This window comes from Leucopleurus acutus, assembly GCF_964270905.1.
Source record: "Leucopleurus acutus genome assembly, chromosome: 14".
NCBI lineage: Eukaryota > Metazoa > Chordata > Mammalia > Artiodactyla > Delphinidae > Leucopleurus > Leucopleurus acutus.
Window position 1 is genome coordinate 5,884,292 of NC_139156.1, and position 20,098 is coordinate 5,904,389.

General features: G+C 46.3%; 1 protein-coding gene across 2 annotated transcripts in view; it reads left to right on the forward strand.

Annotated features, from left to right (window-relative positions):
- LOC309971689 ((E2-independent) E3 ubiquitin-conjugating enzyme FATS) overlaps positions 1-20,098 on the forward strand; it is a gene marked incomplete at both ends in the record, with an annotated part of 228,085 nt that overhangs the window by 150,669 nt on the left and 57,318 nt on the right. For both annotated transcript variants that reach the window (XM_082855001.1, XM_082855002.1), the window contains one exon: positions 4,771-5,893. In XM_082855001.1, the coding sequence (XP_082711127.1) occupies positions 4,771-5,893 (1,123 nt within the window). The remainder of the gene's footprint in view (positions 1-4,770; positions 5,894-20,098) is intronic.

Genomic DNA, 20,098 nt, shown 5'->3' on the forward strand with positions numbered 1-20,098 from the left:
CGTGACACCTTGAAATAGCTTAATTGGGGAAGGTATTTGATATAAAAGATGTGCTTACTTTTTAAGAAAATTTGTCCTGTTTTAAAAGTAGTTGGTGGATAGGAATATCAAGTAGCCCCTCTGCCTCACCTCTTTCTTGGTTTCCCAGCTCCAGAAGAAGTGCAGGACCCAAAGTGATGTCGTGTAGTCTGTTACGGACAGAATCGTGGCCCCTCAAGTTTATATGTTGGAGTCCTGACTCCAGAACTTCAGAATGCATATTTGGAGGCAGGGTCTTTAAAGAGGTGATTAAGGTTAAGTGAGGTAGTTAGGTAGGATGGGCCATAATACAACACAACTGGCGTCCTTATAGGAAGAGATTAGGACATAGACACATGCAGAAGGAAGAAGATGTGAAGACACAGGGAGAAGGCTCGGAGGGAACCAACCCTGCTGACACCTTGATCTTGGACTTCTATCCTCCAGAACTGTGAGAAAATAAAATTTCTGTTGTGTAAGCCACCCAGACCGTGGTACTCTGTTATAGCAGCCCTGGCAAACTGATACTGACTTTTAAGAGGTTAGACCTTATCTTTAGTTATTTAATAGATCTCAATGAGAAAATAAAATTTCATAAATAGAACTTCCCGTACAAGTGTATGATATAGATTGAAGGGCAAAGAGTGCAGTGTTTCCTTTTTAATTTCTCTCAGTTTATTGGTGGGGGCTTTTGTCAAAGCTGAGTCTAAACACCTGAAAAAACTCCGTAGAATTTAACCTAATAATCCCTGGCCTGGCAATCTGATGACCTGCTTGATGTTATGTCCGGTCTGTTAATTCCACGAGTCCAGGAAGTTCCCTCGGCACCCAGCACAGAGCCTGGCACATAGTAGGTGCTCACTAAATATTTGTCTGATGAGTGAATAAATAAATGGTTTGACCATGACTCTGTGTTATGAATAACAGAATTTGCATCTAAAATACTTTCATTCTACATTCACATTCACAAAATTTCACTGTATTGGGTATGTAGTGGGTTATGCAACTCAAATAAACTCAAATGCATTCATTATAAACTCCTGTGAAATATGTATAATTTTGATATAAATACCCCCTCATTCCTCCATAGGTTTGATTATATCAGATATCCACTGATTTCTGCTAACTCACAGGACAAGTCATACCCTGGAGTTACATAACATGTTCATATCCTGAGAGGTACTTTCACACCCATCATTGGTTTTGATTTCTACAACTTCCGTATGAGGTAGAGAAGGCAAACAGATATTTCTTTGGAACTGGGCTTCCTTCAGCATTGATCCCCCAGGAACGGTGTCACCCTGACATCCTGAGCAATGACGGAGCTTCAGCAATAAGTTCAGATTCACATCATTCATTATGTCTCTTCCCTTATCTGTTTGCGTTGGATGGGATCAAAGTCACACTAGCACTTGCCAGCCCTAAGGTAATGAAATGGTGGTTGATTCTCTGCCCGTCCTTCTGGGCCTCTAGGACCTCCTGCTGTAACGCCCACAGCCCCAGCACAGCCCCGAGGGCGTCTGTCCAGTGTGGGTGGCCCCAGGCTCCGGGTCGTGGCTCCCCGACTCAGCTCAGGTGTGCAGTAAGGTTGATGTAGCCAGAGTCAGCGCCCTGTCTGCCCTTGTTCCAGGCTGAGATGGCCTTAACTCGTTCCCAGACACACACCCCTTGTTTCTGACACTCATTGTTTATATCAAGGCCAAGGCTCTCATGGGATCTTGAGCCTAAAGGGTGGGGTACCCTCTTAATGTTGGAGACCAGAGTACGAGGAAGCCTGGCGTCCCCAAAAGAATTATTGTTTGCTCCTTGCGGTATAGCTGTGGTATCTAAAGCCGCCTCCAAGGTCCTGTGGCCAGTCTGGGAGCCCCAGGCTCAGGAGGGACTTCAGGAGGTCCAAGTTCTGGCCCAGCATCCTTTCTGTCTTATCTGTGCAGAAGAATCACCTGGCAGATCCTTAAAAATACAACTTCTGGGCCGTATGCCCTGAGATCCTGATTCACCTTAGGGCTTCAGAGGGGAGGGTTTAGAAATCTGCGTAAAATGCTGATTTAAATCCTAGGTGTTTTCTATGCAGGTGATCACTGGCCCAAACTTTGGGAAACAATGCTCTCTAAGACCAATGCTGCCCAGTTTCCAAGATGGGTATTTGTTTTCAAAGACCAGTGTCAAAGGAGTTCCTTCTGGGTGTGACTATGAACTTTGCAGATTGCGCGGGAACAACTATTATCAGAACGAAATTTAACTAAAACGGGAGCGATAGTGTTCAAGTCAAACAGCCTGGGGTTGGTACCAGGTGAACTTCAGTTTTCTTGTGGGTAAACAGCAGCCATGGAACGTGCTAGGTGGAGGGTGGGGAGAGAGACAGAGGGGGAGGGGAGAGGGCGGTGCCTCAGGCATCCAGGTGGCTCTCAGCATTGCTGGCCTATGCAATCAACTGGAAGCTTTTAAAAGCCCCGATGCCTGGGGCCCCACCCCCAAGGATTCTAGTGTTATTGTTGGAGATGAGACCTGTGCGTTGGGGTTTTCACAAGCTCGCGGGTGGCTCACGTGTGTAACCTGGGCAGAGAACCGCTGAAGAGGAGGCCCTATCTTGAAAGAGGAGGTTTCAAGCAGAGCCCGGCTTACATTGGTCATCTGGAAAAAGGTAGCCATGGTGGGGTTTTTTGTTTTGTTTTCTTTTTTTTAATTTTTTTTGCGGTACGCGGGCCACTCACCGCTGCGGCCCCTCCCGCTGCGGAGCACAGGCTCCGGACGCACAGGCCCAGCGGCCATGGCTCACGGGCCCAGCCGCTCCGCGGCACGCGGTATCCTCCCGTACCGGGGCTCGAACCCGCGTCGCCTGCATCGGCAGGCGGACTCCCAACCACTGCGCCACCAGGGAAGCCCCAGCCATGGGGTTTTGACTTTTTAAAAAATGATTTTCAAAATGATGCTCCTATTCATTTCTTCTTCTTCTTCACCTATCTCTCGTCATCTTTTGAATTTGCAACTTACCACGTATCTTTATTTATTTCTAATTTTTATTTTATATTGGAGTATAGTTGATGTACAATGTTACCATGTATCTTTCAAATATAACAACGTGTCAGGTGATGAAGAATGCCAGGAAAGCAAGAAAACAAAGGACAAAACAGGAAGGACCAGCTGCCCCTCTTCCCGTGTCTAATAGTAAGGCCCACTGAGTAATAGTAAGGACGCAGTGAGTAAGGACTGGTGGGCTAACATCACATGAGTGAGGGTCTTCCCATCAGAAGCCCAGCTGGAGGAGAGCATTCCCCTAGTTGAGTAAATGAATATTCATCCTGCTCTAAAGACAAGGCCACTGTGCTTTCTTATCCCATCTTAGGAAACGATAATAATCTGCTCTCATGAAACGCAGGCCCTCCCCCTTTTTGAAAAGACCGGCAGTCCCATGACTCTGTCAGCATTTCTCAAAGTGTGTTCCCTGGATCCCCTATAGCAGGGTCCCAGGGATGTTGGTTAAAATGCAGATGCCTGGACCCTACCCACAGACCTACAGAATCAGAGTCTCTGCAGCCTGAGGCACCTGCAAGAGTAACATCTCAGGTGCTTCTCAGGTACCTTTGAGAACTGCTGCTTCAGTGCTAAGCAGTTACGCCTTCAGGCTCCTGAGGTGAAGACTCTGCAGGCAGCATGCGGTGAGCAGTTCCCAGGGTTCTTTTGGGAGCTGTGCGGTTCACGCAAGCATTCATTTTAAGCACGTAGATCAATGAAGGTCAACATAGAGGCTCAGGACCCTGCATTCACTAGTGCTGGAGGCACTCAGGCTCCCGGGTCGCTTTCTGCGCTGCTTCGTGCACCCACGTAATGAAAACAAAATGAGGGCAGCCTTCCTCCTGGTCTCAGCCTGGTTAGATGCCTTATTAAAAATCACAGCACATTGTTTTGGACACACTAGTGATTTACTGTCAGGGCCATAGGATCTGCTGATTAGGAAGCAGGGTCTGTTGATTAGGAGGCATGCAACACCTTGATCGTTATACTGGACAAAAACTCCTGCTTATGCAACTGAGCATTGAAATGCAGGAACATCGCATCTGTCTTGTTCCAAATCCCCACCCCCATCCCATTCTGTTATGAGATTGTCATCAGTGTGTTAGTCTGGGCAGTTGTCAAGCTTGGGCATTTGATTTCCATTGTTTTGAGTTCTGGACTTTGACCCCTGTGATGCCAAGCCTGAGTGAGTGACTGAATTCCAGTCTAGACCAGCAAAGGTGGAAGGTTGTGCTGGGGAGTTGGGGACTGAGGGTCGGGCGGGGCTCCTTGGAATCACAGTTACTGTTTGCATGGAGGAGCATGGACTCATCTCCCATGTACCTGTGCCCCCAAATCCCAGCCCTCCTCCAGAATCCTGTCTTCCCGCCTCTGTGAGGCTGTGAACCTGTATTCAGGTGCTCCTGGGCCTGGGGAAGGTGATTATCGAAATTTGGCGATCCCCATGGACACAAACACCATTAAATAAACTAAGAACAGACGCCCAGCAGAGAAAAACTAATTCCCCAGTCAGAGGAATTTTCCCAGAATGTTTAATCATTTCACAAACAGATCTGGGTTTCCTGCCCTTCAGATGCTCAGAGGTGTTGGGTGTCAGGTGCGTGTTGAAAGGCCTGAGATGAGAAACACTTGAGTGTTAGGAACAAAGATCTCCAGCATCTTCCTGGCCCTTGAACGAGTTCCCTGCCTGCATTACAATGAACTGCTTGAATAATTGCCGTCTTTTTCCATTTGCAGGGGACTCTGGCATCTCAGAACACAAAAATGATTTCATCCATAGTCATTTCACAGCTGATTGATGAGAATAAATCAAAAGAAAATGGGGCCGAGTTGCCTGTGCCGTGTGCGTATCCCATGAAGCTATCGCTGGCCAATCGCAGCGGAGTCACTATAAACAGGGCCTTCGAATTCCTTCCCAGTAGACTAGGAACTCAGACGCCGGCGGGGGAGCGAGGACCTGCGACAGAGCCGCCGCGCAAGGAGGAGAAGCCGTGCGGTGGCTCCCAGAAGGGATTTGCTTCCATCACCATCACGGCCAGGCGCGTGGGGCCCCCTGCCAGCACCCTGGTGTGGGAGGCTGTCGGGGACCCGCTCTGCATCAAGTGCAGGGCCCAGGATGCTCTGCTTGGGGACCCCTCTGCTCTGGCTGGTGGTGCCAATCCAAGTCGGCACCATGGACCTTTCACCTGTACAGAATTCTCCAGAAACAGCTCTGTGATGGGGCTGAAGGTCCCTGAAGCCCACACACGGCTGTGTGAGGGACACGAGTACTGGATCACCAATGTGGACAGCAGGGAGGACCATTTTTCTCCAAGCACCCCACGGTCACAGGAGGGAAAGAGCCCGCTGGTGTTCAGCTCCTGTGTCCATCTCAGAGTGTCTCAGCCGTGTCCAAATTCCGTCTACTATCTGGACAGGTCCCTGTCTGTCCCCATTGAGCCACCTCGACTTGCTGGCCCTAAGATGCACAGATCCGTTCTGTCCCTCAACCTAAATTGCAGTTCACACAGACTGACACCAGATGGCGTAGATGGCACAGCTAACGGAGAGCCAATAAGCAGCGCCTTGAAGCTGGAGCTCACGGAGGGAAACCAAAACCTCCTAGGCCCTCGCTGGAACCTAGGTTTGCAAGAAAGTTTCTTGAAGGAAAACCCATCGTTGGGGCGGGTACATTTGGGGACCGCGGGAACCGGCATGTGTCCTTGGAGAGGCTCTCCTTCACTGGAAAATACAGCTGCGGGAAGTAACCAGGTCACTGTGAGAAAAGGGAAGGAGGACCACGCAGCTCATTGTCACACCGGTGGTCATGGTCACGCCAAGCAACTGTCCATTCACATCCCGGGCTGGAGCTACACGGCAGGTGAGCGACACTCCCATCCTCCCCGCCGCCAAGTGCGGACCCCTCCCCACTTCGGGTAATTGGTGTGATTGCCAAGGTGCGTAGTGAGTGAGTTTCTTCTACGTAACTTATTCCAAGAAGCAGTTCTCAGTAATTGCTTCATCTGTTCCACTCAGAGTTGACCGCTGATAGCTCCGTGTTGATGTCTGGTTTGGATAGATTTTCTTAGATGATGCTTTTGTAGATCGTGAAAGGCCTTCCCTCAAACTTTTGTTTCCATCAGTAGCTCCAGACCATATATAATGAGTAGGGGACTCTACCCCAAGTGAAGTTCATTTAGGCCCTTGTCATTCCAAAACAGGATGAGAAGAGCCAGGGGCCGTCCACTCCCAGATGTTTTGTCCCTCTGGTATGAAGATCTGCACATCTGGAAGTCTCCAGAGTTCTGCACTTTTAACTTTCCAATCGGGTAGTTGATGCTGATGGGTTGGCCTTAGAAACCTAGACCACAAAGCTCAATGATGGAGTGTTTGTGTGTGAGAGTGTGTATAGTAATTATGGGACATTTTCAAAAAGAGGCAAACCTGGGACTCTCCACACCAAACAGCAGAAGCGGTAGTTTTCTGATTCTTGAGTTGTGTTTTCTGGGGCAACTCGGCTGGGATTTGATACCTTTCCGCCACGGCCAGGGCCAGGCAGACTTCCCAAGGTCAGCTGTCCTGGGCACCCTTTACCTTTCTTGGGAGATCGGGGGTAGAGGGGGGAACAGGCCTTAGCCAGAGGCCAGACTTCTCTCCTTCCCCGTGTACACTTCCGCAAGAGATTCTGGTTTACGAATTAGTGACTTTCCACTTGGGGGAAATATTCAAATATAATAGTGGTAAAATTGAAAATGTGGCATATGCATAATAATTTTACAGTGCAATTTTTGTCCATTAAAAGCTTTATTAATTAATAAAAATGACTGTAAAACATTTTAAAGCTGTCATGTGCGTAGAAATGTTAAATGATGCAATTAATTTTAACAAGTGTATATATATTGAATGCTCAGAGATTTTTAAGGCAATTTGACATGGCTTTCAGACTGATTAGGCTGTTGAATGCGTTTGAGTCTGGCAGACTTATTGCAAGAGGGGAAACATAAGCAGCCGTCAGTGTTGCAAAGCTGGGCTTCACTCTGGGTTTTAAAGACATTTCTCAAGCCAGCCGTTTCTTCTTCCTCGTTGATGAAGAGTCTGGAAATATACGACCTACATTGTTATATGCTCCCCCATTGAAGCATACCCTAGCCTTTGTGCTATGAAATGGTAGCTTGGATTTATAGCACTTTCACCAAAGGAGCCTTAAAAGTCACCAGCGCCAGATCTCAAACATTCATCTGAGAGGAGGGGAGCGGATGAGCAGAGAAAATCCCTGCGTCTTATTTTTGGCTTTGGCGCAGACAAGATTTTTGATTGTGACTTTGTGAGATGACTACTCCTATAATTGATCTTCTTAGGCAAAGAGTGCACGTTAATTTTTACTTCCCATGGGCCGACTTCCCCCAGAATAGGTCTGATCCCAAAGATTCACCTGTGGAGCATTTGAGTGGCCCTAAAGCACGTGACCTCATTCTGCCATTTGAGGAAGGAGATATTTATGGCGGCCAGGTCACCTTTCTTAGAGCTGCTGATCTATTATGTTCCAGCACGTGGAACTTGGACATGCCACACTAACTCTGATTCTGTTTCCTCATCTGGGTAACTAGAGAAGGGGTTGGATTTGGTGTTCAATTTTTCAAGCTTAAGTTCCCCTTAAGCTTGAAAAAATTTCCGCTCTATTTTTCTGAGATGAAATCTATAAGGAAAGGAGGTTCCAGGTGACTCTGGGTCCCTCAGTCATGAAGTTCAAAGCTATGCAACCTTGGGCTCACTGTTTAGGACACACGTGTCCATGTGTACAAATGCACACTCACACACACACAGACACACGCATGCACACACACATCCCTGTACGGTTGTGCTCTCTCATTTAGAAACTAATTTGCGATGGAATGCATTTCTTCCCGGGTGATAAGAAAGCACTTCTTGTCCATGCTGTAGAATTCTTGCCTGAAATTTATAAGCACAACTCACAGATTCTAACTACCACAGTCTGTCCTACTATAATCTACACAAAGCTTCAAGGGTGAGCCCTCTGACCTTCAGTCTTGACAAAGCTTTTAAACCTTAATGCGAGTGCTTTCCAACAGTGGCGATGCTCATTAAAACTCCAATGAACTGTTTGTATTTTCTCATCTGAAACTGGAATCTTGTCTGAGACATTCTTGACAGCCTCCTGTGGCTACATGTGCTGTTAGTGGTCATCACACTTTATAGTTCCTGAATCTGATTCTTTGTATCTGAAAGATTCCAAAATGCAGAATGAGCGGTATCCTTGCTAGCCAACTTACATTCAGCTGCAAGGTAGGTGCAGCCTGGGAGATTCTACAAATGGAGGCAAAGCAATTTTCGCTCTAGTCATTGGGTCCTCAGACAGACAGTCCTATAAATTGTATTGTTGAATGAGCCTCCAGGACACGCACCCAGAAAGATTGCTAAGATTAGGGAAAACGGGATGCCATCGAATGCTTTGTGCAGCGCAGACTGGCCGCGTCTGCTGGGAAGTAACATTTTTAACAGACCCAGGGGTACCTGTTCTCTTTTCAGAGGCTGAGGGCTTGTGAATTGGTTCCCTCTTTGTTCCTTTCCTTGGTCCTTGTAAGTTTGTTACTTACATCTCCACTGTTAGAAGCATCCTGCTAGCACCTGCTAGATGGACATTGTACAAATCCCTGCATCTGTTGTAAGGAAGAATGTCACCATCACCACCATCACCACCACCACCATCATCATCATCATCCTATCAATACCCACAACATTTACTGTGGAAATCCTAGACGCCAAGCCCTGGGCTGCTTCCACTGTGTTTATTACTTTGAATCGTTTAAATCATTCTGTAAAGAGAACACCATTATTCCTATTTTGCAGACAAGACAAACGGGGCTTGAAGATTAAATAACTTGCCAAGGCCACCTGGCCGTGGAGTGCCAGAGCTGAGAACAGTCGTGTGTGTTTGGCTCGCACTATGCCACCCTCAGTGACAGCCCAAAGTAGAGCAGGTAGGATGGTGGGGACTCTCTCAGCGGTGGGCCCCATCTCCAGTATCACCGTCAAAGGTGATGTTCAGAGACTGCTCACGGGCATATAAATAATACCAGCATTTGGTGCCCAGGTACCGTGGGTAAAATCTATTAGGAGAGTAAGCTACACAGTTCATTTCTAACTAAATGTAACAAGCCATGCCATTTGAGAGTTAAAACGTATTGGCTCAGAAATCCCTCCCAGCCTGAAATCTGTTCTCCTGGTGTTCTATGGGATGTACAGTGTTGATCTGAACGTTTCTCTCCTCACTGGGTGTTCCATGCCTAAACCAGTATTTTTTTAAAAAATAAATTTATTTATTTATTTTTGGCTGCGTTGGGTCTTCGTTGCTGCACAGGCCTTCTCTAGTTGCGGTGAGCGGTGGCTTCTCTTTGTTGCGGAGCACGGGCTCTGGGCATGCAGGCTTCAATAGTTGAGGCACACGGCCTCAGTAGTTGTGGCTCGCGGGCTCTAGAGCGCAGGCTCAGTAGTTGTGGATTGTGGGCTCTAGAGCGCAGGCTCAGTAGTTGTGGCGCATGGCCTTAGCTGCTCCGTGGCATGTGGGATCTTCCTGGACCAGGGCTCGAATCAGTGTCCCCTGCATTGGCAGGCAGATTCTTAACCACTGCATCACCAGGGAAGTCCTGCTAAACCAGTATTGACTTCGATACGTTACTTACTGCCAGTTTCATTTCCTATTTGTGGCCAAGATCTGAAGCTTTCCCCTGTTCCTAAGACAACCAAGTAGATAGAGCAAAACCACCTGATTTTGTTAGATGCTTTTGGAGAAGACACTGCTGAATGCACTGTTTGCCCACATCTGCCCCAGACACCAATGTTCTATGTGGACCCTCTGTCTTAGAATTGCTCTGGTGGCGTTGGTCTGGGAAGACCCCAGTGGAGTTTAGTATCACTAGTGGCCAAAGACGGGAATGACTGGAGAGGAAGAAATCTCTGCCGGTTCACGGAAGGAATGCCGTGTTTACTAGTGTTCTGACGCGATAATCTAACACATTAGTAGTGAGTGAGGTTTAGTTCATGAAGAAAGCACGTACACCACTCAAGGGAAGCCTACGTGACACTGCACGTACACATGCGAAGTCTCCCAGAGAAGCGTGCGCTACACTCAGTTCCCCAAGCCCGTGAAGACTTCTTGCTAGAGATGCCAGAAGACATTTGAGGAGGAACCCTTGTTTTACAGCTGTGCTTTTTCTTTAATGATTAAGAACTGGGGTTGGCAAACTATTTTTTTTTTTGGAAAGGGCCAGGAAGCAATTAAGGTAGGCTTTGCAGGCCGTGTGGTCTGTCTAGCAGCTACTCAGCTCTGCCATTGTAGAAGGAAAGCAGCCAAAGACAATGCATAAATAAATGAACATGGCTCTATTCCAATAAAACTTTATTTACAAAACAGGCAGTGGGCTGTAATTTACCTGCTCCTTGTTGTCTATCCTCCAAGGCAAAGTTTACCCTGTTTGCCTATGTTCCACGTTGGCGTCTCTGGAAATCCAGCTCTGAGATGGAGATGAATGGGCATTTATTGTGCAGATGAATGGGCATTTAATGGGCATTTATTATGCAGTGGGAATGGCACTTGTGGATGGGAAGGGAGGTAGGTATGGGCAGAGAACATGAGTGTTCTGTGATGCAGTCATAATGAAGGTCTTAGAGGGCTCTGAATTTAGGGTGGCCCTTCCGAGTTATTCTGATTGGGGGTGAGGAGGCTGGGCCTTTATAACCCTAGGAAGGGGATCTAAAGGGTGAGCCTTCCGGTTGCTAGAGTTGGGCTGGACTTCTGAGGACCGTCTTCCTGCAGGACTTCAAGCGACTGGGGGCAGCGTGGGTGGGCGGCTACCTCCTTTATTCCCAAGGGGGATCTGCGTGCATCACAGCTCTTCTGCCGTTTAATCTACTCTCTCCACTCTGTGGCCTCAGAGATCTCTAAAACAAGTCAAGGATCTTGCAAGGCTGAACCTGGGGTAGTGGGGTGTGGACCTTAGCGCCTGTGTGCGGAGAATTCTGCTCTCCCACCCCGGGTGATTTTCGGGTTGGTTGGTTTGTGTTTTAACAGGCACTCCACACATCTAAGCTCTTTGGATTCCTCTGGCTTGTGCACTCTTCGCTGCCCCACTCCCCAAAGGCACCTGCTTCTCTTTCTGCCCTCTCCGCCTTCGCGCTGCTGTTCCCTTTGCCTAGGAAAGCCCCCTTCTCTCTTCAGCAGGTTCTGATTCTTCTGAAGCCTTTGATGTTTTCTTGGCCTTCTGGGAAGGCTCTCACACTTCCTGACTGGTCCTACCCTTGATGTTTAATCATTCCCTCAACAAATGGATACTGAGCAATGGCGCAGGAGCAGTGACTTGGAACAGGCTGGCAGTGGTGCTGAGAAGCGGTCAGATTGGAGGGTACAGCCCGCCTGGTTGCCAGTGATCATATGGGTTGGCAGTGCCCGTGGTGACCATAAGTGCCCGCAGGGTATATCTAACCCTCTGCAGGTTCCTGAGGCCACTCGCCTCGCAGTGATTCCCAACCAGAGGGGGACGTTTCCACCCCCTGCCAGTGCCTGGCCAGCACTCACACCAGGACTGCGTGCTCTTCTGCTGTGGGGGAGGTTTTGAGGACGAGGCGAACGATCTCAGGACGGTGCCTTCTTACTGGGAGTTTGTTAACAAGAGAATTGGGCAGAATGAGTGTGTGTGTTTTGTTTTATCATTAATAGCAAGAGAGGCTAGGGAGTGTTAGAATCAGCTGACAAATGGACAGTGAAACGGGACCCCTGGCATGCAGCAGCAGCTGGAGCAGGGATGAGCAAACCTCAGCCCAGGGATTTACCGCCTGTTCTTGTAAATCCAGCTTCATCGGGACACAGCCGTGCTCGTTCATCCACACGCCATTCTGTGGCTGCTTTTGCGCTGCGCAGCGAGTTGAGGGGTTGGGACAGAGACCGTGTGACCCACAAAGCCTGCAGTATTTACTACCTGAGCCTTTACAGGACAGGTGTGCCAGCCCTGCTCAAGGGCGAGCTCCGGGTGACTTTGGGCAGATCTCTTCCCCCCATGGTCTCCACTTCTTCCTCTGTGGAACGAGAGATGTAAACCAGATTCTCCTTGAACTCTCCTCTCCTAGTCCATTAGTGTATTCACTTTTCTGGCTCTGGTTTTCTGTCACAATGGCTGTTTAGACAAGTCCAATTTTCAGGTAGGAGAGATGCTCAGAGTCTAGGGGCAAAGCTCTCTCCCCCTCGACCCCCATCACACTGTTTACTCTGGGTTCTCCTCTGCCTTTTCTCACCACTCTCTTCCTGGCTTCCTCTGATTCTTTCTTCCCCCTCCCCAGATGCAGGTGCTCACTAAGGTCCATCCTTGGCACGTGGCTCTCCTGCCTCTTTTCATGTCAGCAGAAAGATCAGGCCTTTCTGCGTCATCCACCATCCTCAATAAGTGGTTGGGGCATGTGTCCAACCCTGGCACCTCCTGCCTGTGTCAGACCAGAGTCCCATCTAGAGAGCCTTCCCTCACTCACGTGACATTTATTGTGGCAGCCGTGGTTACCAGACCCTGGGTGAGCCTTTGGTTCCACGGAGCTGAAAGGAAACCCAGGTGTGGTCTCCCCACCGTGCAGGTTACAGTCTGGTGGGGACACGGGCATCCAACCGAGACCCCTAAAAACGTATGTCATTATAGATCGTGCTCAGCGCTCTAAGGGTAGGAGACGACCATGAGAGAGCTTAACAAGGGAGGCCTCATTTAGAAGAGGGAGTTTGTCAAGAAAATATTTCTGAGGGAAGAACTTTTATTTTATTTTTAAAATTTTCACTGGAGTATAGTTGATTTACAATGTTGTGTTTCAGGCGTACAGCAAAGTGATTCAGTTATATTAATACATATATTCATGCTTTTTCAGATTCTTTTCCTGTATGGGTTATTACAAAATACTGAGTAGAGTTCCCTGTGCTGTACAACTGGTCCTTGTTGGTTATCTAGTTTATACGTAGTAGTGTGTGTGTGTGATTCTCAAAGCATAGGCGTACAGGGACCAGCCTGTGTCAAGGTTTTGAGGCAGAGGTGAGCTTGGCATTTTGGAGGAGCTGAGAAGGCCAGTGTGGCTGCAACATAGCAAGTAGTGCCATGGGGCTGAAGCTCGAAGCTGGAGAGATGAGCTCGGGACACGGTTTGGGTTGGGGCTTTGAGACCAGAATAAGGATTTACAGTTTTCTCCTAACAGCAGTGAGATGCTATGATATAGTGTATGCTTTAAGAAGATCACTCTCGCTCATTGGAAGGTGAGGGATGGAAAGGGGGGAGATTATTGCCATGGAGTAGATGAGAACCATATTGGAGGCTTGAGAGGAGGGAAAAAGAGCCTGATGGTGGAATTCACACGTCTTGAGTGTCAACGAGGTCATGGGGGAAGTGGGGGGACGGCAAGGTTGGCATCTGGCTTTCCGGCTTGGGCACTGGGAGATTGGAGGGCTTCTAAAAACAACTTCGTGTTTTTAGAGCAGTTTTAGGTTCGCAACAAAGTGGAGGGGAAGGTATAGAGGTTCCCCATATACCCCACCTGCACACATTTACAGCCTCTCCTGCTATCAGCATCCCCACCAGAGTGGCGTATTCGTTACAACTGATGAACCTACACTCACACATCATTATCACCCAAAGTCCATAGTTTTCATTAGGGTTCACTCTTGGTGTCGTACCTTCTATGGGTTTAGGAAAATGTATAATGACACGTATCCACAATGATAGTATCACATAGAGTGTCTCGCTGCCTAAAAATCCCCTGTGCTCCCTCTGTTCATCCCTCCCCACCCAAACTGTGGCAACCACTGATCCGTTTACTGACTCCATAGTTTCACCTTTTCCAGAATGTCATATACTTGGAATCATACAATATGTAGACTTTTCAAACGCTTTTTTCACTTACTAATATGCATTTAAATTTAAATTTCACTTACTAATATGCATTTAAATTTAAATTTCTTCCATGTCTTTCCATTGTGTACCAGCTCATTTCAAGCACTGAATAATATTCCATTGTCTGGATGTACCACATTTTATTAATCCATTGACCTAAACAAGGATGTCTGGATTGCTTCCAAGTTTTGGCAAGTATCAGTAAAGCTGCTATAAACATCCATGTGCAGTTTTTTGTGTGGACATAAGTTTTCAGCTCCTTTGGGTAAATACCAAGGAATGTGATTGCTGGATCATAAGGTAAGAGTACGTTTGGTTTAGTAAGAACCTGACAAACTGTCTTCCAGAGTGGCTGCACCATTCTGCATTCCCACCAGCAATGAATGAGAGTTCCTGTTGCTCCACATCCTTGCCAGCATTTGGTAGTGTCCGTGTTCTGGAGTTTGGCTGTTCTAATAGTTCCATAGTGTATCTTGTTGTTTTAACTTGCATTTCCCTGATGACATATGGTGAGAAGCATCTTTTCATTTGCTTATTTGCCATCTGTATATCTTCTTTGGTGGGATATCTGTCAAGGGCTTTGGTCTGTTTTTTATTTGAGTTGTTTATTTTCTTACTGTTGAATTTTAAGAGTTGTTCATATATTGTGAATAACAGGGGAGAAGGTTTATATCCAGGTGGGGAAGATGTGAGGAGGGGTGGAGAAGATCCCGGGTGCCATGAGGACAGGTTATGTTTGAAGTGTCAATGGGACAAGCAGGTGCAGATGGCAAGCTGGGAGTTGGACCCATGAATCTGGAGCCCCAAACAAAGCTCTAGGATAGAGTTATGGTTTGGGGAATGTTATTCCTAGAGCTGGTGTTTTATGCCACGGAAGTATTTGAGAACACCTAGGAAATGAGAAGGACAGGAAGCGACAAGGGTCTGGGAACGCTGGCATTTAGAGGTCCGGCAGGAGCAACTGTGTTTCAACTCGATACCAGTACTGCAACCACCAAGGCCCCTGCTCTTGTTCCTAACGTTTTACTGTGTGTCCTGCGCTGTTCCGTGTACTCCATGGGTTTTAATTCATTTACTCCTCCCTAAAAGTCCATAGCAAATGTACGTTATTTACGTTCGTCTTCCAGGCATACACAGCTAGTTGGGTGGGGGTGGGGCAGACCCCAGGCTCACGCATCTGGCTGTGTTCCGCGGCCTTCCAACGGTACCTCCCAGGGTACTGTTGTCACTTTTCTGCTCAGATTTTCTCCTGCTCTTAGTAACGGTTCCCTTACCTCCTGGATCCCAGGCTCCCAAGCTGGAGTCATCTTTGAACGCTTCCTTCCTCTCCTGTGCTGCCTCATCAGATCATTGGCAAGGTGGAAAGTCTCTCGTGCCCATCCCTTCTTTCCCATGTCTACAGCCTCTAGCCTCACTCAAGCCTTTATTATCTTCATGAAATTTCAATGCCCAAGTAGATTTATTTTCCTGACTATAAAATTAATACATTATAGGCAACCGAGAACGACAAAAAGCAAAATAAAAAGTTCAGTCCCTTTAAATAATCACGGTTTATATTTTGGTGTATTTTCTTCCATTCCCTTTCTATGCATGTCTATTTTCTTACAAGTAGCTGAGATCCTGCTGCACATGTAAGTTCCCTCTGGGTCTCTGCCACTTAGTGCTATATCATAAGTTTTTCCTGATATTAACAGTACTTTACAAAGATAACTTTTATTGACTATGAAATGGTGTGTTTTATGGATGTATCGTAGTTTAACTGTTTCTTCGTTGTTGGTCCTTAAAGTATTTATTTGTTTTTCCCTTTTTGGAATCATATCAATGTGAACACTGGGCATAGGAGGCTTTTCTGTATACTGGATTATTTCCTTTTGAAAAAACAAAAACCCTTGAAATGGAATGCATCGAAAATGGAATGTATCTAAATCAGACAGCATCAGCCTTTTTAAAGTTCTTGACACACATGCCAAATTGGACTTCAGGAGAAATCTAGGTGAAGGGCCTTTCTGTATGTGCTTGGCCAAGATTAGGTATTAGTTTGTAAACGTTCCCAAATTTCCGGATGAAAAACACCGCTCTGTTGTAGTTTGAGCTGGCATCTCTTTGGTTGCTAGTAGAAGGGAACATTTCGCCTCATGGTTCCTGCCTCTCACCTTGACCTTGGCCCCCTCACCCCGGTGTTGCCTTCCCTCTCTAGGTCTTGGCCGGATCGACGTTTGGAGCCAGACGATTCTCTGTGTGAGGGCTCTGTGTGCACCATGGGATGTTTAACAGCATCCCTAGCCTCTGCCCATGAGATGCCAATAGCCCTCCCTCCCAGTTGTGACAAACACCGGCCTCTCCACACATTATCTGGGTTGGGGAGAGATGACGAAATCATCTTGGTTGAGAACCACTGGCCTGCACTGTGCCCTAACCTCCCTATAGCCCACCGTTGCTGTGGACCACCCGCTTGGCAATTCTCATCACTCACCAGACTGTGACGTACGTAGCCTCCGTGCATCTTCCCAGTTCCATCTCTCAAGCACTTGACTCCCAAGAATATTATTGCCTTTCAGTGTGACATACTTGCCATGTCATGGGGGGCATTTTTCTTCTTCTAGACTGCACTGACCTGGAGGTCAGAATCCAAGTCTGAGTCAATGGCAATGAGCTCTCCATGCCCAGCAGTGAGCCATGGAGCACAGCACACTTGCTCAGGACCTGGGTGCTGGGCAGAGGACAGGTCATTCTGATGACCCAACAAAGCCTTGCTGATGTCAGGGTCACTTAAAAGGTCACTCCCTTTCCTTCTTCAAACCACCTCTCCCCATGGTCATATCCAAAACCTCTCTGGCCAGGAAAGGGCGGGGAGCCACGTCCAGAGGTAGGTTGTGAAAAGTAAAGTGAAGTCTATAGCACCCCCACTTCTTTTTAAAATGGAGGGAAGAAAGTCTCAAAATATTGTTTCTTTCCAAGAACTTAGTAAGAATAATCAAGTTTTGTCAAGGAAGAATTTTATTATCCTGCAGATGGTCAAATTTAATGTAAAGGACAGAAAATGCATGAACAATGTTACAAAAATATTTTGAAGGGTTTTTTTGGGAGGGGAGATTTTTTTTCTAGTCACTAGTTTTCCATGTTAGGTTGGAGCCACATGAAGGCATTACTGTGGATGAAGTACCACAGTTCACATAAGGGGCATTCTAGCGATCCTACACTGTTCATGGCTGTTATCAGAGAGTGCGAAAAGGTGTTCTTAACCAGGGGAGGGCGTCAGACACATTAGGGATGCTTTTTCAAACTGTCTCTGTTAGACCCTATTCTGGAATCTGAGTCAGTGCCTCCCTGCTTAAAACCTCTGTTCTGGAGAGTGTAAGGAAGGGAAAATAATTTTCCCTCCACCCTTCCAGGTTCTCTCTGGGGCACCTATAACAAAAGACAGATTAGCAAGAGAAAAACAAAGAGAAGTTTATTAACATGTATCCCTCATATGTACATGGGAGATAATCAGGAGAAAGTGAGTAACTCAGAGCAGTGGTTTAGAGCTCTGGCTTATATAGCATCTTCAACAAAGAACAGTAGTTTTGTGGAGAAGTGAAAAGACAAAGGAGAGCAGTTTTAGGCTTTCAAGGTTGTCAAAGTGGGAGGGTAGATATATGGGAGGAAACTAATGGTAAATAAAGCCTAGTTAGTAACGTTTGTTATGTTGATTCCTCTGGTGTCATCTTCCTCAGTTGCCTTCAGCTCAAAATAATCCTTACGCCAAGTGGCATATTTTGGGGGTGGCATGTTCTGCTACTCTTCAAGGATAGCTCTTCCCTGCAGGTCAGCATGTCCTCTTTACTGTGCATCCTAATTCTCGCTACTTAGGGGTAATGGTCAGGCTGTTCAAAGTTGAAGTCACCAAGAGGTCCTGAGGGCAGGAGCACAGCACAGGTATTCTCTCTGCAGGGAACACAGCCTTTGTCACGCCACTTGCGGTTAGAACCTGCTCCCCCAATTGCCTGCTCTTTCCCACTCTGATTTTTGTGACAAGTGCCCCGAAGGAACACTCAAACACATAGTCTAGGTGAGGAGTGTGTAAATTGGCCCAGTAGGTGGTGGTTGTCTGTAGAATCAGAAGTTAAAGACAAACGCTACCCAAATTCAGATTTTTAAAAATCAGTTTCTCAATTAGTTGAAGCATTTGCATACAAGGACTGCGCCATTTTGGTCTTCTGTAGAACTACCCTTGTTTTCATTGTGTTTTGGTCTTGTGTCGTAAGCCTACATTAAGGATGGGGTCATTCGTATTATACAGACCATTGACCTGGGCCCCACAGGGACAAAAATCTCCACTCTCCCTCTTCGAGAGTTGTGCATCTCCTGAGCAACTCTGAGTTTTAACCTCTCAGAGCATTTAACCCTTGCAGCTCCTAATGTTTCTCCTTCTACATTATCTGTTAGACAATTCAGAGACAACTTTGGGGCCCACCTCTTGGAAATACGCAGAATGTTATGGTGATATTTGGTGCTCTGGCCTTGTCTTGTCTTTCCCATGTATAAATTTATAAGTTGGCCGAAATGAAGGGAGAAAGTATAGAGTTTTACTTAAAATCTGCTCCCTCCTTGGGCAGGGGGCTGAAGTGAAGGGCCAGGCTTGCGGTTGAATGAGGTGATATGGAATCTCTGGTGTCTATTCAGCAGAAAAATGGCTCTGGTGTTTTAAGAAGATAGAGGCTTATCCATTTTTGAGTATAGGTGGACAACATTTAGGTGATTTTGTTCAGATGGCCTATGTAGATAGTGAACAAATGACTTTGAGGTCCTGTGGCATCCTGTCTTGCGCCCTTACAAATACACGTGTGTGTGCAAGACCAAGTGACCCACTTCAGTTCAGAAACGGTAGCAAAGGAGCTGTGAAGAATGGAGCATCAGAGCCCAGGCAGCGGACTTTGGGGGGGGGGGGTCCATAAAACGCACTGAACATCACAGTGTTGTGCATTTGGGAGACAGAGCTGAGGGAGACATCGGGGCGAATTTGTGATGATGTGATTGGTTGTCGCAAAGCCTGTCGTGATTCTCTGCACCCCAAGGTCTACCTTGGCTGTTGGCACTGCCGGTTGCACTGTGTGGTTTCTCTCCACGTCTAAAATCATACATGAAAATGCTCCTTAGAATAGGGAGTAAATGTAATCAGTTTCTTCTTCAATTCCATTGCTTTTGTAATGTTTTTTCCCTCTCTTATTGAAAAAGTAAAACACGTGCCTTGTAAAAATTAAAATGTAGATAAGCAAAAAGAGGAAAGTTAAAACCAACCATAATCCTACTGTCCACAGATAACATCACTGTTAATGTTTCAGTGGCTCTTCCCAAGTAGACTCCTTGGATCCTCTCATGTATGAAACAAAGTTTTATTTTTTAATTTCTCTTTCCTTTTCTTAACCAACAGAGGATCATGTAAAGGCATCATTAGAGGTTGCTTTTTCTTAACAGTAGATTGTCAAGTTCCTTTCATGTCCTACATCTTCCCCTATTAATCGTTTAACAGCTATATAGGCTTCTGTTATAAAGATTTACCTAAGCTATGTTTCGAAAATCTTGTTAAGTAGATTGTTTCCATTTTTGCATTTTTATAACAACGTGTTGATAAATGTCCTCATAGAGAAATCTCTGTGGGCATTTCGTGTGATTTATTTAAGCCACATTCCTAGAATTTCTGGGTCAAAGGAGAGGCACAATTTTAAGGCTTTTCAGTATAGGTTTCCAAATGATACTCTGTAACAGTTGTATCAAACTAGACTATCAGTACCTAAATAGTGGCTGCCCTAAGCATGCATTGGGTATTGACATGACAAAAACTTCCATGTGATTTTGATAAGTGAAAAATATAATATTTATGAGATATTAATTTGTGTTTTTTTGATGGAGGAGTTGAACTTTCTCATGTGTTTGTTACACATCTAAACTTCTTCTTTTCTCAATTTCCTCTATTCTTTTTTTGGCCTTTTTTCTTTAGTCTTTTTCCTTTTGAATTTTTATTTATGTTAAAAATATCCCTTTGTATTTATATTTTAACGTTTATCGTACTTTTTTAAACTTTGGATTTTGAAATAATTTTAGATGAACAGAAGAGTTACAAAGGTGGTACAGAGACTTCCTGAGTATCCCGTATATATAGCTTCTCCTTGTCG